This window comes from Bolinopsis microptera, chromosome 12, assembly GCF_026151205.1.
Source record: "Bolinopsis microptera isolate Bmic1 chromosome 12, MBARI_Bmic_1.0, whole genome shotgun sequence".
Lineage (NCBI taxonomy): Eukaryota > Metazoa > Ctenophora > Tentaculata > Lobata > Bolinopsidae > Bolinopsis > Bolinopsis microptera.
Window position 1 is genome coordinate 9,824,787 of NC_087083.1, and position 24,781 is coordinate 9,849,567.

Sequence of the window (24,781 nt, forward strand, 5' to 3'; positions counted from 1 at the left end):
TTGGATTGAACAATAAGCCGAATTAATTCTCTCTATTGATCGGAATGTTACTCACAAAGCGCATAGTTTGTCCGGACGGATACCACCCGAGCGTGGATAGACGGACCCAATTGGGACTTCTCACGTGACCCGTCTATTTACATCACACAATCGAATACCATTGCGGTTAACCGCAATGGTATTCGATTGTGTGATGTAGTCCGTATTTCTGACTCACCCCTCCCAAGAGGGTCACGTGGTTTCCGTCGCGTTTGTTCCAATGAAGTCACGTGATTACCGCGTCGCGCCTATTTCAATGGAGAATTCGTCTGAGTAAACCGAGATCTTTCATTACTTATTTTACTTCTTTTCGTACGTAACGGTGAAGAACTAAATCTATTACGGAGGTGAGGTTGCCATACTCTTCATTTGATTTAAGGATTATTTTTAATTTGTATTAACAAATTTATTCAAGTTATTAGTCGATAATAGTGTTACTTTACTAGGCTCATTACTAAGCTGCGCATCACTAGACATAACTATTAAATCCCTATTGCATGTCAACATCAAAAACTTTTTATTCTTTTACTATTGACGATAAAACAACAAAATGAAAAATATAGGGTAACAAACTCAGTAACTCAGAGTCAGTCACCAGTTAGTAACCAGTAAGTACCCAGTTAGTGAGTTAGTAACCAGTTAGTGAGTTAGTAACCAGTTAGTGAGTTAGTAACCAGTTAGTGAGTTAGTAACCAGTTAGTACCCAGTTAGTGAGTTAGTAACCAGTTAGTACCCAGTTAGTGAGTTAGTACCCAGTTAGTGAGTTAGTACCCAGTTAGTAATCAGTTAGTACCCAGTTAGTGAGTTAGTAACCAGTTAGTAACCAGTTAGTAACCAGTTAGTGAGTTAGTAACCAGTTAGTAAATTTATATTTTTCAGAAGAAGTTACGTACCAATGAGGGTATTGTTAGTAGCATGTGCCATATTGGCGCTCACTGCCGCGAGGGAGGCAGATGATATCGAGATTGAGATGGCCTTCGACAGTAAGTTAAGGGGGGGGGGGGGGGGGGGGTTCACCCTGATTTTTTTGTGAAACTTGTTTTCGAGATAGCAGTTGACCAACAAACTAAGACCGGTGACCGAACTTTTGAGGGGGTCCCGGACCCCAACCGCCAAACGGTGCCCGCGGGGCAGCCACGCCCATATTTTGTCCAAATTAGGCCCAATTTAGCCAAATACCCTGAACATGCCTAAAACCCAGATTTTAGGTGCTCTACTTGTAGCTAGTGGTCTCCTGAACTACTTAAGTTTTGGGACAGAATTTTGAGTTAGGCCTTTAAAACATTTGGCGGCCAAATTCTGAAAAATGCCCGGCAAATTTTGGAATTTGGCCGCCAAATTTTTTTAAAGGCCTAACTCAAAATTTTGTCCCAAAACTTAAGGTCGAAATGCGATTCTACGTTGATTCTGAAAATTTCATGTAAAAATATTGAAACCCTATTGAGTTCTATTGTTTTGAGCGAAGTCAGTTTTGCAAATATCGCGAACTGAGATATGGGCAATTTTGTTCATATTTTGCGATTATTTGAACACAAAATCCACAGTTAGGGAGATATTGAGCTGATATTCATAGAGAATGTGTAGTATAGGCTTACCTTCCATAAAAAGTTAGTTATATTCAAAAATATTGATATTTGATCAATTTATGGGCCAAAATCGATCAAAATTGGTGCGTATGCCCAAATATGGTCATATGGTTTTTGGCTCATAACTCAGCCATTTTTTGTCCAATCTTGATGAAAATTCATATACGGGTTCAGGGGACCACTAGCTACAAGTAAAGCACCTAAAATCTGTGTTTTAAGCATGTTCAGGGTATTTGGCTAAATTGGGCCTAATTTGGACACAATATGGGCGTTTGGCGGTTGGGGTCCGGGACCCCCTCAAAAGTTCGGTCACTGGTCCTAGTTTGTTGGTCAACTGCTATCTCGAAAACAAGTTTCACAAAAAAATCAGGGTGAACCCGCCCCCTTAACCTTTTATTAATTAATTTTACCTTTTGTTAAGTAAGTTAACCTTTTATTAAGTAGGTTTACTTTTTATTGGAAAGACCATTCTTACAATTACTTCTATCTTTGACAGGAATTTCACTTTTATTTGGAGTAGCATTTTTACAAATGGGCTCAGTCCGTCAGCATTTGTTTTGCTTTAATCGTTATCTCAGCTTATCTTTCAGTTTCACTGCTGTCGACAATTGATATCCATTGCTATTTTTCCATTCTTATCTAGTGGCAGTAAAATCAAATCCATGGTATTTTACCACCATTGAAGATTTACCATGCTTAATAAGCATGGTAAATATAGGCATGGTCGGATTTTGAAAATATTAACCAACATAGATTATGTATAATCAGTATCTTAAAATACGCTCATCTTGTAGAGCTGCTTGAAGACGAAGGAATTGAGATATCTGATGAGGAGTATGAGTACAGACTGGGAGGATTCGCCCTCAACTACTTGGCAGCAGAAGATGATGAGTAAGTTTATATTTAAATTCAGCTGCAATTGTAATACTCACGTATACGCTTGGAGAAGCTTAGAAATTTGGCGAATCACAAGTCGTGATTTACCAATATCAACTACGCTTTACCCTTTAAAAAACATGCAGCTCATCCGAAAGCTTGATCTAATAGTAATATATTTTAAAAGCTTATTTATATTATAACTTAGAATCTTTACTTTAGTTTTTTTTTATTATAAAAATTATTTCTAAAATATTTACCTCATTTCAGTCCTATTAACCTTGATATGATCTACGATGCGGACGAGTTGGTAAAACAGAACGGAGCTAAACTGATCCCGACACTCAAGTCAGAACTTGAAGAGGAACTTGCGAAGAGGGTAAGTTTATATTCTAGTTAGTAACCAGTTAGTAACCAGTTAGTAACCAGTTAGTAACTAGGTAGTTAGTAACTAATTTAATGATTTTAAAAAGATCAAATGATGCAACACTGGTTAAACATATTTAAACATAAACCATCTACTGAAAACCCACTTATAAATTCCTAATTTTTCAGTCAGTGGACCCGTTTGATATGGGTGGTCAGGCTACTCCTCCAGGATTTGACGGACGTTACTACAAACGTAAAATTATCATCAACCCGGCCAACCACCAGGGAGTCTGTGGAAACTGCTATCTTCATACATGTATGTAGTTAGGTAGTTGAGATAAGAATATGATTAATTATGTAATTAGTTGAGATAAGAATATAATTAATTATGTATGTAGTTGAGGTAATAATATAATCAATAATGTATGTAGTTGAGATAAGAATATAATTAATTATGTATGTAGTTGAGATAAGAATATAATTAATTATGCATGTAGTTGAGATAAGAATATAATTAATTATGTATGTAGTTGAGAATTGAGATAAGAATATAATTAATTATGTATGTAGTTGAGATAATAATATAATCAATTATGTATGTAGTTGAGATAAGAATATAATTAATTATGTATGTAGTTGAGATAAGAATATGATTAATTATGTAATTAGTTGAGATAAGAATATAATTAATTATGTATGTAGTTGAGATAATAATATAATCAATAATGTATGTAGTTGAGATAAGAATATAATTAATTATGTATGTAGTTGAGATAAGAATATAATTAATTATGCATGTAGTTGAGATAAGAATATAATTAATTATGTATGTAGTTGAGAATTGAGATAAGAATATAATTAATTATGTATGTAGTTGAGATAATAATATAATCAATTATGTATGTAGTTGAGATAAGAATATAATTAATTATGTATGTAGTTGAGATAAGAATATGATTAATTATGTAATTAGTTGAGATAAGAATATAATTAATTATGTATGTAGTTGAGATAATAATATAATCAATTATGTATGTAGTTGAGATAATAATATAATTAATTATGTATGTAGTTGAGATAAGAATATTGATGAGTTTCGTTAGTTCCCTAGAATAGTTACTCTGTTAATGTTACATAACGACCTACTTCTTTCTTCGCATCCGTACCATTCCAGATCTTGACACAAATCGTCCCTTTTGTTTGCATTTGTCTTTTTTTTCTGGATGAACTTCAAACCTTTAAAATAACCCTGAAACCATTTAGTTGTTGCCGCTTTGGAGTTGGCTTACACCAGAGCTTCGGGGAAGAAGGTTAAGTTTAGTGAGCAGGAGATGACGGATTGTTACAATAATGGTTGCGAGGGCGGAGACTTCAGAATGGTATGTAAACATTTTTATATGGTTATATTAGAGATAACATATTTAAATAGGATACCAAATTAAATTTGTTTACGTTTAGGTTCTCCTTGAAATCTTTGAAATCCTCATAGTCATATCACAATTCTTCTTATCCCTAAAATCCTTGTAATCCTTGTAATCCTTGTAATCTTTGCAATATTTGAAATCTTTGTAATATTTGTAATCTTTGTAACCCTCGTAATCTATTATAATCTTTGTAATCCTCGTAATCTATTATAATCTTTGTAATCCTTGAATAATAATCTTTGTAATCCTCGTAATCTATTATAATCTTTGTAATCCTTGAATTATAATCTTTGTCATCCTCGTAATCTATTATAATCTTTGTAATCCTTGAATTATAATCTTTGTAATCCTCGTAATCTATTATAATCTTTGTAATCCTGGTAATCTATTATAACCCTTGTAATGTTTGTAGGTTGCAGTAACCCTAATTGTAATGTTTGTAGGTTGCAGTAACAATGGGATATCTATTATAACCGTTGTAATGTTTGTAGGTCGCAGTAACCCTAATTGTAATGTTTGTAGGTTGCAGTAACCCTAATTGTAATGTTTGTAGGTTGCAGTAACCCTAATTGTAATGTTTGTAGGTTGCGGTAACAATGGGATATCTATTATAACCGTTGTAATGTTTGTAGGTCGCAGTAACCCTTGTAATGTTTGTAGGTTGCAGTAACCCTAATTGTAATGTTTGTAGGTTGCAGTAACCCTAATTGTAATGTTTGTAGGTTGCAGTAACAATGGGATATCTATTATAACCGTTGTAATGTTTGTAGGTTGCAGTAACAATGGGATATCTATTATAACCGTTGTAATGTTTGTAGGTTGCAGTAACCCTTGTAATGTTTGTAGGTTGCAGTAACAATGGGATATCTTAACAAGCTGAGCAGTGTAGCTAACTACGGACCCTACAAATCTAAGCAGTTAACTTGCCGGGCTGACACTACTCCGGATTCGCTGGCCGCTGTTAAGGTAATGTTCACGTTTTGTTATTTTAATAAATTATATCAAGACAGACTGCTTGAGAAAAATGTATAATTCGAAACATATCATTAAAGAAGTACTGTTTATAATATTCTCTGATAAATCACTAACTTACCAACTAAATATTATAAAATCTTCAGTTAATTATAATAAGGCACTGTCATGATAATGGCGAAATTTGGACCAGGATCTATGCTGATACATCGCACGCGCTAAATTGCACGTGCTAAATTGCACGTGATAAATTGCACGGATATTAATCTAAAAACCACCACCTGCAGGTTGAGGGATTTATTGACGTACCAGCCAACAAAGTCGAGGAAGCAATCATACTGTACGGAAGTGTTATGACCTGCATGAAATGGGGCTCCAGCCCTGGAGATGCATGTTATATGTCCAACTACAAAGCAAGTAAGTAACAATTAAAAACCAAATATTTTTATGTATTCTTAATCTTATTGTTTATGATTTTATATGATAAAAACAATAAAATATACTAAAATAAACAAATTTTAACTAAATCAATTTTTTTATTTAAATGAACAAAATTCCTTTTAATTAAATATATTGTGTATTAAATAAATAAAACCCCTTATCAGAGCAAGTAGTGGACTACCCCGCTGTGGAGGGAGGATGTGATCACGCTGTTCTTATCGTAGGGTACAACTCTGATCATTGGCTTGTAAGTTTTTATCTTCTTATCTTGATCAAGTTCATAATATGTAGTACATATTATGTACTATGTAGTATTATTTCAAAAGAGGAGAATAAATACAAGAGGTATAAAGGAATAGCTTGCACTAGCATACTTTACCAGTTATATTATAACCGATGAACTCTAATGTGCAGTGCTAAAGCTCTAGCTAAAGACGCTGGGTTAAAACTGTCCGCATTTAAAAGCACACGTGGCTATTGGTTATTGGCTCTAATCATTGATGTTAACTCCATCTCCAAGCAATAAGTAATAATACAAAGATACAAGTAGTCGGGAGTATGGGAGAATAGTCTCCTGCTTCACAGCATACTGTAAGCTAAAACAGTGGCGTAACGTTGCCTGTTTTCGAAATTGTCCCACATTCAAACGACGATTTGGCGCCCCCCTAACACTCCATTTCCAAAGCTACTTGTCTATGTTACTGAAGAAAGTTGGGACAAACTCTAAAGAGAAACTGCGAACCCTGATGAGGGACAGGGATATATGGGGGGGGGGGGGGGGTGGGGGTAATCTGGCGTAGATCGGATTTGTAGTTCCGACATAGCAGTAACTCCGTATAAGGAAATATAGAACCACGATCACGAGATCCCCATATAAGGTAGTAGTAGTAACTCCATGTCCACATACTAGGTGAGAAACAGTCACGGCAAGGATTGGGGAGAGTACGGGTACTTCAGAATCAAAAGAGGAATTAACTCGTGTGGAATTGAGCAGAACATGGCCGTAAGTTATTGTTTTTTTTTTAATTAGTTAATTAGTTAATTATTTATAAATTAGTTAATTCACTATGTGTCATTTCACAAATACAATCCGTCAATTGCTGACATTAATTAAGATGCATTAATATATGATTAATATATTAATTATATAATTAATATAATGATTGATTTAAGTTTTGTTTGTATAAAAACCATACCTATTTCATCATGATTATTGACTACGATTCCTCATCCCTCAGGTTGTAGTTGTATCCACAAGGTCCGGCAGTAAAGGTGTCGCTGCTAACGGATGTCCTAATGATAAACCTAACTTCTGTGCGTCTACCAGCACGTGTACCTCTGGATCTGCTTGTGCAAAAGCCATCTCTGTAAGTTTCATTTCAGATTTTAGTTTTCTTACTCGGCCGTGGACCAAATAATGATATTATCATTATATTCGTTCGATGAAATACTGCTGATAGAATATAAATCAACTAAGCGATCAGAAAATGTTATTAAATACGCAGTATCAACAGCTGCTCACTGCTAGCTGTGCAGCCAGACAGATATAGTTATAGTATTTGTTAGCTCTGATATCTTCAAACAGCTACTGGAACTCGAAGAAAGAGATGACGAAATCGTTGATGCCGATGCCGATTTCGATTTCTTAGATGAAACCGAAGAAATTGTTGATGAAGAGGAAGAGATTGTTGAAGAAGAAGTCGTGGAAGAAGTTGTTGAAGAAGTCCTCGCTGATGAAGAAATAATTGCAGTGGAAGAAAGGCAGGCGAGAATCCCCGGTAAAGTGCAGAAACGTGAAGTAAGAGTACCTGGAGAAAGGGTGAAGAGAGATGAAGAAGAAAAGCGAGTGAGAGGAAGTGAGTATTATTTTTGAAAATATGTTTTTTTGTGGTTTCATTTTTTAATCGAATTTTACCACAGTTACTGTTTTGAATGGTTATTTATTTAAAGTTTTATTAAGCTAGTGAAGCTCCATTATAAAGAGGAAACAGACGCACTATCATAAGAATTATATCTGTATCCGATTAACCAACCTTAAAATATCATCACTGTATTCCACCATTAAAGTAATGTATTATTTATTAAAAACTTTTCTAATGTTACAGAGTACAGCAATAAATGAATATAAAATAGAATCGTTCAATATATTTCCCCATCTGTAAAATAACTAAATAAGATGGGCACCCAAACACGGTAAATACATAGTGAACTATGTACGCAATTACTTGGACCCAATGTATCCACCACTAATTATTCTAATGATGGTGTCATTAAAGGTGGCAAGTCCAACATTGGTAAGCGTGAAGAAGAAGAAAAAAGGAAGAACCGGAACCTAAACGAAGATGGTAAAAGCTGGGTACCTGGAAGGCTCGCAAGAATGCTTCTCAAGGTATTATTTAATTATTCGTACAATATACACAAATAAATTCAGCAATGGTAATTGTTTAACTATAAGGTAAACTTCTGTCTATAAATTAATAAATAAAAACGGTATACATTTTTTAAAAGGTATCATGTTGCCATTTTTAATATACTGATGAATAAATACGTTTTCAGAAAATACCGGAAACATTTGAAAAGTATATTGTTGTCTTTATTATTTCCTTATATTTCCTAACGTTCAACATTTACCGTGCTGAATGTTTACTAACCAGAAATTTTATTGTTTAATTGTTATTAATCGTTTAATTGCTAATTGTTTTCAGAGAGGATTGATGTCGGAGGAGGACTTAATTGATTACTTTGAAAATGACGATGTTGTTGAAGTTGAAGAGAGATGTGCTGATAAAAGTCCTCAGTAAGCTACAATTATCAATTCAAATTTATTCATGAAAAGTTGAACCATTTAAATTATAAAATTCTAAAATCTGTTCCAAATGTATAATCGTCTCGACCACACCATAAGTTTAGTAATGAATTATTTAACTAATGAGTTAATTAACTAATTAATTAATTAAGTAATTAATTAATTAACCGCTGTAATCCCAGATGCAAAGTGATGAAAGCTAGAGGTATGGATGTGTGTTCGGGCAGAATGCTTCCACATTGCTTGTCTACCTGTGGAAAATGCGGGTAAGTAGACACTGAATTTATGTACTTATAGGTATTTTTGAATAACTTATGAAAATATCATTAACCCATTAGGGACGACGAGTTTTAAAGTTTGCCGATTTTGATGCCGTTTAACACACTAGGTCACTTTACAGCAAAAATGAGATATCCAAAAAAGCTAATCTGTATCTCGTTTACTTTAAAAGATACAGCTATGGTCGCATACGACCCACTCGTCCGGGTCGCAAACGACCCATCACGGTTTTTCGACTTTAACTTCTGAAACAAAGACGTTAGGATAAAATAAAATAAAAAGCATAAGTTAAAAACATATGGTCAATACTGTGTAACTCTAACCTTTTAAAAATAAAGAATTTGGGTCATTAACGACCCACTCGGCTCACTTGCTTATTACTACATATGTCCATGTAACTTCTTGAATTCAGCCTAAAGCATGACATCATAAGTTCAAAATCGCCTCTCAGCAAGTGATAATCATCATAAACTGCGAAAAATCGGTTAAATGGGTCATTAGCGACCCACTAAGACCACAAAATTGATTAATTAAATATAATGTTGTCAAACTTTTACAAATATTAGTATAAAAACATGTTATATCTTGGTCATTACTCCTGTACGTTGATTTAAATTTTAAAATCGATCAACTGGGTCAATAACGACCCACTCAGAAGTTGAACGACGACATTAATTATCAGTATCATGTTGTTCTACCATCAAGAAAGACACTCGTAGGTCTTAATTCCACGCAAACCACGGGTGGCTGACTACTAGCCCTTCTGAGATCTGGAGTCTCGCGGTAATCTGCAGATCACGTCACCCAATGACTGACGAATAATGGGCAGAATTGGATTGATAGGTAGGTGAGTTTATCAGCTGTTAGTACACGACCGTAATGTCGTGAGACAGCAAACAACATGCCTATCTTTTCCCGGTTCCTAGAACGTCCAAGAAGAACTATACAACTGCTGGATTCAGATTTCAGATGGCTGCATCTACTCTCTTCGCAGCTCCCTTTCTTTACTTCTTAGGGGCCGTTCATATATTACGTAATCACTTATTGGACAATTTTTACGCCCCCCCCCCCCCACCACATAGCTATTATGTCAAAATTACACAAGCTTAATCATTTGGAAACTCCCCTCCCTCTCGGCCGATTACGTAATACTTGTTTTCGTTTTGAAAGCTGCCTCGTTGTTGCGGGGTTTGTTACCCAAAACGAGGTAGTTGTCTGAGAGATTGCAGGTTGCAGCACCGCCAGCCAAATGGGGGGGGGGGGGGGGGGGGGCTTTTTCCTTGTCCTTCTTCACAGAGCTGTAGATGTAGCCATCTGAATGCAGCAGTTGTTTAGTTATTCTCGTACTTTCTAGGAATGAAAAAAACATATTGGCATGTTGGATTAGAATATGTAATTTGACCACTCGTCTTTCAGTATTTACCCAAGGTTACATGATATCTCGTATACTTCGTTCAAGGGATTTTTCTTGAGTGACATGATCTGATCACCGTGGGACCCTGGGTCTCAAGCGGTGGGTTGTAGCAGGTCGTTTACCAAGATTCGAAATTGACGAAAAAGGTAACAGAATAGGCTATCCATTATCGGTATGAAATCTTTTATCTAGATAAACAGATAAAGATTTAGGTTTTATCTAGATAAAACCGATAAAACCGATAATTTTTCTGCTGAAGGCCAAAGCCAAAATGTTTTCCAAATTTCGCAAAAACTAATTGTCGACTTTTATTACTGTTTACCAGTAATCTTGCTAAAGTACCATTTCCTTTCTTTTGAAAATATTAGAGCATCAGTTTTCTTCTCCGGGGAGCAGAAGTGCACCAGTTTTCTTCAAAACAGTAGACCAACGGTTTTCTTCTCCTAAGAACAGTAACGCAATAGTTCTCTTCAAAACAGTAGACCACTGGTTTCCTTCTCCTGCGAACAGTTACGCACTAGTTCTCTTCAAAACAGTAGACCACTGGTTTCCTTCTCCTGAGAACAGTAACGCACTAGTTCTCTTCAAAACAGTAGACCACCGGTTTTCTTCTCCTGAGAACAGTAACGCAATAGTTCTCTTCAAAACAGTAGACCAAGGGTTTCCTTCTCCTGAGAACAGTAGTGCACCAAATACCAATTCTCCTCGAAACAGTAAAGCATTTAAAGTGATTCAGTGAACCGTTTTCTTATCCTGTCGATAACTTGGAGCAACAGATTCCTTCTCCTGAAGACAATGTTTCACGCCCAGAACACTTACGGAATTCAATTGAGTGCCCTGCCGGTATTTTTGACTCTTGTTAACAGTAACATGCTCGTTCCTGTCTCCAGAATGGTTGTAAGGTAAAACGCCAGCACCCTCAAGAGAACAATGTCAATAACCTTCTCTGGATTTCTACAGTTCATACAGTTCTACAGTTCCATAGGTATACAAATGTAAATAAACCTCTTAAGCTCACATCTAAGTAAACTACCTCTTCTATCATACTAGAAGACGTTTGGGACTGTTTCTTGGATTACTTGGGAAGGCAAAAACACTAATATTTCTTTACAATTTTACGGTATTGTGGCAGTATTTTCGGTAATATCTAGTGAATTTTTATACCGATAAAAATATGTTTTATCTAGATAAACAGATAACTTTTTTTAACGAATTATCGGAGATAATTATCGGTTACGATTATCGGAGTGGATAGCCTATAACAGAATCTAATAAGCAACAACAACAGCATGGCTATTACCTAGCAAGTTAGGAACGAGGGCCGATTCCTTTTCTTTTGCGGCACGGCCACGGTCCTTTCGGTACAGATTTCCACGCACCATAGTATTATAGTCAGGACGCAACTCCAGGCATATGCAGTAGTGTTATTCTCGCAGCTCTTTGATGAGTGATGACGGCCCTTCAGTTGGCCCTGGATCTCAGAAGGGCTAGTAGTCAGCCACCCGTGGTTTGCGTGGAATTAAGACCTACGAGTGTCTTTCTTGATGGTGGAACAGCATGATGCTGATAATAATTGATGAGGTGGTTCAACTTCCGAGTGGGTCGTTATTGACCCAGTTGATCGATTTTAAAAGTTAAATCAACGTACAGGAGTAATGACCAAGATATAACATGTTTTTATACTAATATTTGTAAAAGTTTGACAACATTATATTTAATTAATCAATTTTGTGGTCCTAGTGGGTCGCTAATGACCCATTTAACCGATTTTTCGCAGTTTATGATGATTATCACTTGCTGAGAGGCGATTTTGAACTTATGATGTCATGCTTAAGGCTGAATTCAAGAAGTTACATGGACATATGTAGTAATAAGCAAGTGAGCCGAGTGGGTCGTTAATGACCCAAATTCTTTATTTTTAAAAGGTTAGAGTTACACAGTATTGACCATATGTTATTAACTTATGCTACAGTTTTTATTTTATCCTAACGTCTTTGTTTCAGAAGTTAAAGCCGAAAAACCGTGATGGGTCGTTTGCGACCCGGACGAGTGGGTCGTATGCGACCGCAGTTAGTAAACAGCGTCTAGCTCTGTTTGTGAACATCTGATTATCACGGGCTTTTCATATGTCTCAAGGAAATCGTTGCCCGCAACTATTTTGTCCTCAACAAAATAAGCCTACATAAAGTTTTAATGTCCCAATCAAGGCAAGAAGTAAAGTGAAATATTTTCCAATTATGACGACTAATTAGCCTAATTATTTAGTTGTTAGTAATTAATTGGGTCTCGACTGGAAAGTCAATAATGTAGCCCAATAAATTTTGAGCATATGTGCGAAAGATTCGTTGCGTTTAGTATTATGGTTTGTCCTCTATAGCCTCTAGAAAAGGTGGGTCGTAAACGACCCTATCGTCCCTAATGGGTTAAGTAAAGTAATAAGAAAATCTGAATTTGAAACAACAGTTGCTAAATATTGACCGCTTGATATTTAAAAAAGACTGTTGTTACAATTTGCTGTTACAGACTGTTGTTACAGGTTGCTGTGACATACTGATAACTGCTGTTACAGACGTATTCAAGCGCTTCCACAAATAACGAGATACAGCTGAATACTGAATATGCTATGTACTTAAATTCATTTTCAATTCAGATCCGCACCTGCTCCTGCTCCGAAAGATAATGGGGAGATTCAAGGAAAATGTATAACACCATCCATTCCTAATGGTGAGATATTTAACACATTTAACACATTTAACACATTTAACACATTTAACACATTTAACACATTTAACACGTTTAACACATTTAACACATTTAACACATTTAACACATTTAACACATTTAACACATTTAACACATTTAACACATTTAACACATTTAACACATTTAACACATTTAACACATTTAACACATTTAACACATTTAACACATTTAACACATTTAACACATTTAACACATTTAATATATTTAACATATATTCTTGATCTTGTTTCTTATTTCTTACAATTGTAAATAAAGCTTATAAGCTGATAACTAAACCAAAAAAAACGAAGTGAAACAACTCAGCTCCAAAATTATTTCATATTAATGTCTCCTTTACAATTGATTATTGAAGTAATCATTATAAAACTAACAATATGTAATTTTCAGGACAGGTTAGCAACGGTAAATATATGAATCCTGGCGATAAACTGAATGTAAGTAAATTTCCCCAAATAGAATATTTTCTTAATACTCTCTAAATATTTCCTTAACATGTTCTAAAAAGAATCCCTTAAACTAAAACTAAATGCGCACTGATCAACACACTACATAAGCTACCGTCGGTTTGACTGATCCTAATTAATTATTACAGGTGAGGTGTAGACCTGGCTTCGTTCTGGCTGGTGGAATCTCCAAGTGCTTAATCCAGGATGTCTTTACCAATGATGACAAGGATGGCCGATTACATCCTGAGTGTATTAAGGTAATTTACTCAAATTAATTGTAACTTAAGTTAGAAATTGAATTTGTTAATCATTAACTATTCCAATGCCATTATCACGATTATGGCTTTATGGGACACCAAAAAATCATAGAAATAAAACAATGAAATCTGGAATTACTCTGCTGTTTAATGTTATCAACTAGTATGAAAGGTCTGTAAATAAAAATAGAATAAAAATAAAGAATAAATAGAAACTAATGCCTCACCAGATTGTGGGTGGAGCACTGTCAGGAAATGGTGCGACATATGCTGGAGATAAGAACACATACTCTATGATGGGAAGAGCGATGGAGTGTGATAGCTGGAACAAGGATGTTTTAAGAGGTGATTTGGAGGTTATTTGGAGGTTAATTGGAGATTATTTGGAGGTTATTTGGAGGTTATTTGGAGGTTATTTGGAGGTCATTTTGAGGTTATTTAGAGGTTATTTAGAGGTTAATTGGAGGTTATTTTGAGGTTATGTTGAGGTTATTTAGAGGTTATTTGGAGGTTATTTGGAGGTTATTTGGAGGTTATTTGGAGGTTATTTTGAGGTTATTTTGAGGTTATTTGGAGGTTAATTGGAGGTTAATTTGAGGTTATTTTGAGGTTATTTGGAGGTTATTTGGAGGTTAATTTGAGGTTATTTTGAGGTTATTTGGAGGTTAATTTGAGGTTAATTGGAGGTTATTTGGATAAAGATTTGTTTGCTCACGTCCAGGGCACGAAAAAATACCACATTCACCATTTAGTAACTATATTAAATTATCTAAAAATATTTCAGGTATTCTAGTGGACTACAAAGAAGGTAACGAGTTGCTATTGGGTAACCATAACTACTGCAGAAATCCCGGTGGCATTGAGGTATACACAGACACTCTTAAAACTACGAGTATTTAATGCAAGATTAAAATTATATACGTATTATTACTATTTGTTTTCGGATTTAAACTCAATTCTACTTTTGGATCCTGATTGAACGATTCTATTAACTTTATGAATGTGACGTAGAAATTGAAAACTCCCTGTTTATACTTAAACAGTTAGGCAAGTTTCCATAAATGAAATTTTATTATCAGCGCTGATAATCGCTTATTGGGCGCTTTTTCGGCGCTTTAAAAAAAAACAGTCGTTTATAATCGATTTTTTTAACGATTATAAGTGGTTCAAAAAAAATCGCTTATAATAAAATTTCATTTATGGAAACTTGCCAACAGTTAAACCTGCTTTAGTCCGTTATAATTTAACTAGTAAAACCCGCCACTTCAAATTAAAACCTGTTTCAGCCCGTTCCATTTTGTCTGGGTAGTGCGACTGGTCTGGGTACAATAAACTACTGCTTTGGTCACCCTGGTTGCGACACTTGCGCAGGAGCTACTGATAAATACGGCCCTGAGTTCTGTCAACAAGCGAGGTGATTAGTAATTAATTATTTGATTAGTTACTAATTGATTTATCTATTAGTTTGATTATTGAATATTGCGTTTTGAAGTGCATTTCTTGCTTCCACCAACATTTGTAGTGAATGCTGGTGACGAAACTGACTTTTTATCTATTTATTTATTCATTTAATATTTATTTATTTATATATTTTCAGTAACACAAGGTATTGTTTGTACACAAACAAACAGTCAGCAAACAGAGTTGCTTCCATACAAGAAAGTTGTCCCGCAACTTGTTGCGCTTTGGCTGGCTGTTAGACGCGTGACGTTATCACACAGACACGTGACGTCATCACACAGTCACGTGACGTCATCACAACGCTGTTAAAGTCTTAACAGCTTTCGAGATATTTGATATTTTGATATTTACCAGCCAGCATTTACATTGTTGGCTGAACGGAACTGGACTGATTATTTGGTAAATGGAAATTTTTTCGAGTCAATTTCATTTTAAGATTGTATATTTACGCTTGTTGAATGATTATGATTATGAGAAATAATTACGCATTGAAAAGTTTAAAGCAATTTGTTTCATTTCTTTATCAACAGTTATATTCACCCAATAACGAAAATCAGTGCTTTAAAGTTCAATAAAATTGATCATCAATATAAAAACGCTGAATAAATTGCAATGATAGTACTGCTACTAACTTACTAACTAACCTGCAGAAACCTTGAAGAAATTAAATCATTATTAAAATTAAAGCCGGCATAATGACACATACTTTAAGTGACTTAAGTGTTTGAATTATTGTTTACTAACTCTTCTTCGCCCGAGAGTTTAGAGCGAAGTCTAAGACCCCTCAACTTAAATCACTTTTCATTAGTTTTACATTCAAAGTGACAAACAATTATTAGTCTACCAACTTAGTTTAAGTCAATGATAAACAAAGCAAGACTTTATTCAAGGTACCCCCTTTACGACAAGTCCCCTCTTGAATAAAACAGTTAATTACCACGTGACAGTACCTGGTACAAAAGACTCGAGATGGAGTATGCACGTTGGAAGGTTTAAATTAATATGTTGATAAAATTAGGAACTCTTAATTAATGCTCACATATTATATAAGTAGTTTAGCCACTGAAGACGACACTGTTTGTCGTTATAGTTGCTCCACGCGGCACCCATGTCGTGTTAAAGTTCTTTATACTAGCAGGAACCCGTATAATATAACCCTAAAGTGGTGTCAAGACTCAAGAGACTAAAATGATTATTACCTATTTAATTCGCGTTTTTGACACCACTCGGGGTCCAAATTTAGGGCTCTAAAACTCTTATTTCTTGGCCAATTTTTATTTTTTCATGCTGATTTGAAGGCCATTAAAGCATTTGTTACATACATACATGTTACATGGTAAGGTCTCCTCCTAGTCGTTGGAGTGGCCTGCATCACACACATCGCGTTGGCGGCGTAACATATGTCTCCACTGTACTCGGTTGGTAGCCAAAGCTTCTGTTGTGTCGTTGTCGATGTTTTCAACACCTGTAAACTTAGCAGCATCTTCGAGTACGCAGGACTTCCAGTTCTTACGGGGTCTGCCCCTTGACCTCTTTCCATAATTTGGCTTCCAGTTCAACAGAAACCTCGGTAGTCTAGAGTCTGGCATTCTAACTACATGTCCATACCAACGTAGCCTGGCAGCACTGATGAAAGTCTCAACTGACTTGATGCCAGCCCTCCTAAGAACTTCGTCGTTGGTCACATGAAAGAACCATTTAATCCTAAGGATCCTTCTCAAGGAGGTTTGATGGAAAACCTCGAAACGTTTCATCTGCTTTTTGGTGGTGTTCCAGACTTCAGCTCCATACAACAAGATGGTGAGGACAGCAGCCCTATAGATCCTGATCTTGGTTGGAGTCTTTATAGTTCTGCTATTCCAAATGTTCCAGAGCTGATGAAAGGCGCCATTAGCCTTCTGGATACGGACATCCAGGTCTCTGTTGATTGTCCCATCGCCACTGATAGTTGCACCCAGGTAGACAAAGTTGCTAACCTGCTCGACGGGTTCACCCTCAACCAACAGCTCAATACAATCATCCTTGATGAAAGGTCGCTGAGAGGCGCACTTGCTTACAGCCATGCATTGGGTCTTCTTTGCATTTATTCTGAGCCCAGCGTAGGAGCTGTAATGAACTAATAGATCAGTTGATTCCTGTAGGCCTTCCCCTGAGTTGTCCATAATAGCCATGTCATCAGCATAATCGGTGTCCAGAATGACCTTTTCCTCGACCGTCTTCATCTCTTTCTGCAGCACTGCGCCTTGACTGATGATCTTGTTGGTCTCAGCCAGAAATGCAGAAAAGTTTAGGCAGAAATTAAAGACAGGAGGTGCTTGAATGTCACCCTGACCTGTGCCTGAGTTAACATCAAACCAGTCTGTCAGCTCCCCATTAACCCTCACGGCACTTATGGTACCCCCAAAAAATGACTGAAATATTCTGACATATTTTTCAGGCAGCCCATAGTGTCTCATACTGCACCAAATAAAGTCCCTTCTGATAGAATCGAACGCTGCCTTGAAATCCTCAAAATTAATGTAAAGAGGAATGTTAAACTCAAGACAGTTATGAATAATAGTTCGGAGAGAATAAATCTGATCAATACATGAGCGGTTCTGTCTAAATCCGCACTGATTCTCCCTGAGGAGACACTCCATACCAGCATGTAACCGCTTAAGAAGAATCATCTGAAAAAGCTTGGATGCTGTAGACCTTAAGGTGATCCCTCTGTTGTTCCCGCAGACTGAAGTGTCTCCTTTCTTCCCAATAACAATGATCACACCCTTTAACCAATCTTCAGCATTTGACCCAGTCAAAAAAGTTTCAGTTGTATATCTTTTACGGTTTTTTGCGGAAAGTCGTGTTAAAGTTGATGCCGTGGTGTCAGTAAAATGGCACGGATAAATAAATATATATATATATTTTGTAGCTGTACTCCTACACATTAAAAGTCGGTGTTGATTAGATCTTTGAAATAAGTCTTTGCATCATTTTATTAAACATCGTTATCTGAGATAAAATTGTTCTAAAAGCAACTGGAATATTCACAAATCTTTAAAATAACTTACAAACTAGGAAAGGAAAACAAGTCTTAGGAAGACGTACAAAACTATGTGACTTAAAACGGTACAAAACTAAAATATACTGAGTAATAATCAAACGAAAAGAATGGCTGCGTACATTTTATCTAATCTATTAAAGATTAGTTTCTCGGAAAAAGCTAGATTTCTCTGAATCAAGCAGTAAAAATATATAAATAGTAATGAATATAACACGTCTCTGATAGCAATATTTTAAACTAAACACGGGTTAATAGGCTGAGATCATGTCAAATAAAATAAATAAACTAAACACTAAGCTCCAGCGGATTTAAAAAGGATGTGGTTACTATCGAGGGTGTTCATACCCCCATAACGCTCAAGGGTTTTTCAATTGGGTCTGGTAGAACCCCTCTCTAGCTTCCATGGCCTTTTCCCTATCTGCTTGACTTATTTCAGGTTTAAATTCAAGAGCGTCCACTATAATAACAGAAAGGTGCGTACTAAGTGAAGAGTTATATAAGGCTACTGAACTAAAATCTAAATCAAGATCAATATCTAAAAAGTGATTTACTAACTTACAACTTCTGATACCTTTCTTAATGTGGCTCTAATGATTAGAAAATCTCTTAGGGAGATTAGAAGTAGTATATCCTACATACGACTGTTTACAAGTTCTACACTCCATTAAATAAATAAGGTTATTACTCTGACAAGTTACATATTTAGTAATAGGGAAAACTTGTTTAGAATGGTGACTACTAAATTTGGAACAAGGGGACAGGAAACTTTGCTTAGAAACATAGCATTTTCCACAGGCATGGCACCCTGCGTTGTCAGCCTCCCGAACAGCCGGCAATATTGCAGCGTCTGGTTCAAGAAATTGACTAGCAGTGGCTTCTCCATCTCTATCACTGCTTACAGTTCCACTAGCACGATACTTATTGTGTACAAGCATGCCACCGATAGTTTGATTCTTTCGGTGACTTACAATTAATACACTGTCAGCACGTACTAGCTTCTTCAAGGCTGGATCGAGATTAAGAAGGTGCTTATACTTGTGAATAATGCTCCCCATGTTGGGAAGTGCTGGATTCTGATCCATCACCATGGGTATTAGACAAGTAGTCGTCTCATCCTTATTTTTAGGGGCATACAAGTTTTTCCTATTGGTTATATCACTAAATTTGTTGAAAGCATCGTCTACAATACTAGAATATATATAATATATATATCGTCTCGCTTTATATATAGTAAGATGTTGACCGTTTTAGATCGTTATAACCGTGTTCGTTTGACTAAACGATCTGATAAACCGACCTTAGTTGTGAACTTAAAGTTATAAGCCTATAAGAACATGCTTATCAAATTTTATTTTCATCCCACAATGAAAATTAATGGTTCAATAATTTATTAACCTTCCAAAAAGTTGCAATTTTTCAGTGTGACTTGGGAGAAAAAATATATTTTTCGTCTAATATGTTTTGTTTGGGGACCGGTTTTTGATACACCAGCCAATATTTACAAAATCATATGATACATAACAATATAATTTTATTTAAATATAAATGAAAATGAATGCTGAAAATTATGATGTAACCTTTATCGTTTATTCTTTAAACCAAAAACTTTAAAATTAAAACTTGCATACCATGATTTATTTATTAAAAACATAGTGAAAAATGATTTAATTTGATACGACAGATGATCACACGCACTGTTTTATAAGCTACTTGTGTTGGTAATTAACGATAAGTGAGCAGGGCAGAGTTGATTGTTGTGTGAGCAGTGTAAATGGAAATAGTGGTAAGGTGAAAATATTATCAGTAGTAATGTTACTTTAGGGGGTGGCAGATAAGAACTGGGCCCATTTATGTCTCTGATTGTTTCTGATTGTTTATTCGTGACAGCTTTCTTAATGACGTGATAGCGTAATGTGCAGACAGATTAGGTTTGAGTTATAGAATAATTTGTGACACAATCAAAACTGCACATGTGCCGTATCATAAGCTAGAGCTGACTCGTACATTGCTCTAAATCTAACCAGAGCCCTCCCGCTTGCAGTAGCGCGCGACCGCAGTACGCGTATACACATGGCTATGTGAAACCCGTACACATAAACAAGCTATCTGGTACATCATACGATTGAAGGTGTTGACTTCGCCGTTAAGCAAGCCACGGCGTGTATGTACAATCGAGCTCACGATGAAAGTCGAGTGTGAGTATTTGGAGCAGTAGTACTTACGATTTGGGAGTACTTAAGATTGAACGAGTGCTTGGCCAGAAATTTGAGGACTGCTACTATCTTTATGCGTGCTTAAGTTGTTGATTACCATCGCTAGAAGAACATATAATCCAAAAAATTAAGGGTTTAGGCATATAGTTGATGTTAATCGTACTCTAGTGCGACAAGTACTCTAGTGCGAAGTCCGACAAAAACACCCTCTTTCGCACTAGTCACTACAGTACGTGTCGCACTACGATCCAGGTAGCGTACTTTAGTGCGACAGTGTCGATCTTGAAGGTTTCGCACTAGGGTACGTGTCGCAATAGGGTACGTGTCGCACTACAGTACGGGAACCAAGTTGATCAAAAAGTTGACCATAATCATGGCGATATTGCGGTTCATTTAAGGTGTTAGACAGCCCTCTAAGTAATATGGTTCTCAAAATATACAAATATAGGCTTTTAACCCTGATAGATAGTGATATCCATGAAAACATGCAAAGCCATGACCGCATGACCCTCAAATGTTGAATAGTTATGTAATGTGTATTTTGATACATCTTAAGTATGAGCAAATTACAGGCTGCAGCGAGTTGCTTATAACCTTGGGGTACCCAGGTAACGAGTTGCTTTTACATACGCAAGTCATTACTTTAGATATCGATTAGCACCCTCGATTTTGAGGCTAGAAATAGTTGTAAACCACAATTTCAGGACGATCGTTACAGAATTAGTCACAAAATCAGGTATTACGGAACTTTTATTTTCAATGATTATAAATTGTGTGACAGCAGCAACAGTTTTCGTCTTTATCGACCTCTTTATGATGTACAGCAAGTACTCATTTAAAATGGGCCAAATATTTTTACATGACGATGGACGCTCTAATTTGACCAGTTCATTATTTCCGATAATAATCCTGGTTTAAAAGTGAAGCGTTAATGCCTACTGGTGTTGAGGTATTAGACTCATATCCGATCGATTTGGTCATTAATAGCAAAGTCATAGTAAGACAAAGAAACACACACGATTCCAGTTCCAATAGGTTACCAATACAACTATCAGCAGTACCAGTAATACAATATTGAATGAGTCTCTCAGCAGTTGTGCAATCATTAATTGTGCTATTTTGAACCTAAACTCAGGCCGTGCAAGTGTTATGTCATCTATACAGTAATCTTGATTCTTGCAGTATTTCGTTTTTATTTAGTTGGGCCTTTAAGCGACACAAATTCGATCGAGGTTTATCACATTATGGACCTTCAGACTTCAATATGTAATATTTATGTCATTATGGATGCCCTTAATTCATCGCACCACCATCACGCATCATCGCACTTGTACTGACATGGTCAAGTTTTTCCCGGTGCCAAGCACCGAACAAATTTATTCCACTTTGAAGTTGACATATAATTCAAGGAAGCATAAATACAAATAACAATTCATAAAGAATAAATGCATGCATAACGATGACTTGAAGTAAGTACATTCTAGATCTGATTTTAACACGATTTTAAATGATTTTAATTTTTAAAGTGTCAATTCTCAGTAATAGTAGCCCAAGAACTCTAGAAGTGGATGAACACCGTTATATTCAGAAACTAAGAACTATACGTCCATTGGGGCTCAATGCCATGGACCCGTTTGGGATTCCATTATTGGATTTATCTTAAAGGTTTTCTATTGTATTGGGGCACAAGAGTTATGTTTTTTTATATTCATATCGTCTTTAGTTGTGTCATTTCATTTCCAATGTCACACTTTGTAGGAACTGATATTAGCCGAGTTTCTGATTCAGGATGTTACCGAAGATATAAGTAATTTTGGTCGTTATGGATCGAGTGGATCTGGGATCGCGATTCTTATTTTAAATTTTCCGATCCTAAAAACTTATAGTATTACTTTTATACCTGACATTTTCTTTAAAGTTGATAACGTTTTAATAAATTAATCATTTAGTCTGAGTTCTGATATTTGTTTAAACTTCATTTGCAATTCATGATTTAATTAGAGCTCAAACTTTATGTGCTTTTTGCCGACTACTTAACTGAATTCCTCGCCAAAATACCTTAATTTCACACAAAAAAGCACATATAGTTTGAGCTCTAAAGGTTTCACACATAGCCCAGACAAGTTAAACGTAACTATAAAGATTTGGCAATATTTCTACCATTAGTTGTAATGGCATTACAACTCTACATTTTACAAGCTCTCAGATCAAGAACCATTGCACATCGGTTGCAACATAGACAGTTGACGTAATCTAAGTTTTCTCTTTTGACTCAAATTTACAAACTCTGTCATGTTGATGTTCACACAATAGTTTCCCTCACCGAACAAGTATTCCCATTTCCACTCAACTACATGTTGCTGAGTCCGTCGTCATAACCATTGTGACGTTTGTGTGCCCCTTGTTATTGTGAATGTAGAATGTAGATCAGTGGACCACAGAGCGGTGTAAATTCCGATCACGATCACAAACTTTGCCTGGTTATTGTAACATGTTGTAATAACCATTTGTTTTAGTTTCGATGATGTAATTGTTGCGTAAACTTTAGACTATTTAAGATGTTTGAGGTAACTGTTCGATATTCAGTCAGCTTCAACATTTTTATAGTATTGCACTTTTTCATTTTTCACTTTAACATGACTCAATTAGTATTTAAATTTTATCAATTAAAACATATTTAATTGTTTTCATTCGGTGCTAAATAGCCAGTAAAATGAAGCTGTTCAATTTGGTTGTTTTGGCGCTGCTGGTGTCTATCTTCATAGAGCCAACACTTGCTGGGAGAGGCAAAAAGAATAAAGCGAAGGACGATGACGCTTTTATGACAGGCAGAGTGGAAAGGTCTATAGAGAAGGTAAATCCTATCAAAAACATTAATGATAATAATATCCTACAGCGACATTGGAAATTATCTGCGGGGTTTTTTAATCATTTTGGGTACGTTTGAAAATCGCAATAGTGACTGGACCAATATTTAAAAAGAGCATGAACACCCCTTAACTGTTAACTATCAAAGAGAGACGAAACTAACGACGTCGTTGCCGTACAGAACAGAGCAGCTCGTTTTGCAGTAGAGACCTCTGAAGGTGAAAATAAAATTAGTTGATCATAAATTTTTTTGATCAATCGTCTTCTTTATATAATTATACAGAAACAGCATTTCAAATTAAATGCTTCAAATTTGTTAGTAAAATCATTTTCAATTTTTAGAAATGACATTGACACGTATTTTATATAAACTAATTAAAACGTATTTCAATTTACCGGGCGCATTGTCATTTGTTAACCGCCTAATTGCATGTATAAACAAAAAAGTAGCTTATTTTTAGAATTGATTGAACACTGATATATTATAATACGTGACTACTAACAAAAAATTTTTTATCGTATTTATCAAACATTTTGCTTTCAGATTTGATCAGACGAAGTTAAAGAATAAAATAACCCAATAAATGATTATTAGTAAAGACTAAAGTTTGAGACCACCATCGTGATTTTGAAGATTTCAGATTTGGAATTAAAAAGTTGCAAACATTTTTAGTTTGATTAAGATTTGATTTAGCTTTTGTTCTTTGCTTATAATTGCAAGCAAAATAACTGAAATTCATAATAACAGAATATGATATTGAAAATACCCCAGTAATTCTTTCCTCCAACGTTTTTGTTTTTCTCTGTCAGCCCTAAAATAGATTATAGCATTTGTTCGAAAAAAACTTCATCGATCCGGGTGTTTTGGTATTTATTTATTTTTTAATAAAAAAGGGCAATCTCAAATCTGCAATCACCAAATATAAGTGATGAATATAAAATGAAATTGATATAATGCTTTTGGACACGAATCGAAGGAAAACAACGTGTTAACTACAAACTAATAACTTCAAGTTAAGTAAAATCAAGTATCTGATAGTTGCTTTATCTCTGAATTAAAATTAATTAATTATATAAATAATGAATAAAGTTAATCTTTGTAGCGCGATGCGTTTCTGTGCCGCGCCGCGCACTTAATAAGGCTTCTCACACTTAATAAGGCTTCTCGCACTTAATAAGGCTTCTCACTGGCTAGATCGGCGAGATGCGCTACTGTGCCGCGCCGAGCTGCCATGAATTGACATCGTCAATTAAAATTAATCTCTGAATTAAATGAAATTGAATTGTTTTGTACTTTTTATTATTGTTGACGATCAAATTTATCACCGTGTGTCGTCCACATTAAAATTAGCACGGCTAAAAGTTGGCGTGATACTGTAAATCAACACATAAAATCAAAATGACTATTGTGTATTCTTCAGAGCAGCGCCAATTCTAATAGCCGCGTCAATTTCTATGTACGTAAAGGAGCCACGGTTCGTTAGTCATTTGTTCATTGTTAATTGACGATGTCAATTCATGGCA

The 24,781-nt window shown here is 35.6% G+C and overlaps 1 protein-coding gene and 1 long non-coding RNA gene across 3 annotated transcripts; both read left to right on the plus strand.

Annotated features, from left to right (window-relative positions):
* The first annotated feature begins 280 nt into the window (after window positions 1–280).
* LOC134824568 (uncharacterized) lies at window positions 281–15,635 on the plus strand. Of its 2 annotated transcripts, none has more exons than XM_063836477.1 (22): window positions 281–386; window positions 919–1,022; window positions 2,420–2,516; window positions 2,772–2,880; window positions 3,057–3,186; window positions 4,134–4,249; window positions 5,141–5,260; window positions 5,554–5,683; window positions 5,872–5,954; window positions 6,618–6,710; window positions 6,946–7,074; window positions 7,293–7,563; window positions 7,984–8,096; window positions 8,413–8,504; window positions 8,696–8,779; window positions 12,857–12,930; window positions 13,357–13,403; window positions 13,562–13,672; window positions 13,903–14,017; window positions 14,457–14,536; window positions 14,959–15,086; window positions 15,270–15,635. In XM_063836477.1, exons 2-22 carry the CDS (start codon window positions 935–937, stop codon window positions 15,370–15,372), a joined length of 2,313 nt encoding a protein of 770 aa, XP_063692547.1. In that variant the 5' UTR covers window positions 281–386; window positions 919–934; the 3' UTR covers window positions 15,373–15,635. The 2 variants fall into 2 exon arrangements, with proteins under 2 accessions (XP_063692547.1, XP_063692548.1); XM_063836478.1 differs by having other exon boundaries at window positions 319–391.
* Window positions 15,636–23,055: 7,420 nt separating this feature from the next.
* LOC134824527 (uncharacterized) lies at window positions 23,056–24,045 on the plus strand. The gene is made up of 3 exons (XR_010161422.1): window positions 23,056–23,243; window positions 23,406–23,475; window positions 23,802–24,045. It is a non-coding gene; the product is annotated as an uncharacterized LOC134824527 (long non-coding RNA).
* The last annotated feature ends 736 nt before the right edge of the window (window positions 24,046–24,781 follow it).

Coding starts and splice junctions, on each gene's coding strand:
- LOC134824568 (XM_063836477.1), top strand. CDS start 935: ATGAGGGTATTGTTAGTAGCATGTGCCATATTGGCGCTCACTGCCGCG. Junction 4,250..5,140: donor AGGGCGGAGACTTCAGAATG/GTATGTAAACAT, acceptor TAATGTTTGTAG/GTTGCAGTAACAATGGGATA. Junction 5,955..6,617: donor ACAACTCTGATCATTGGCTT/GTAAGTTTTTAT, acceptor TCCACATACTAG/GTGAGAAACAGTCACGGCAA.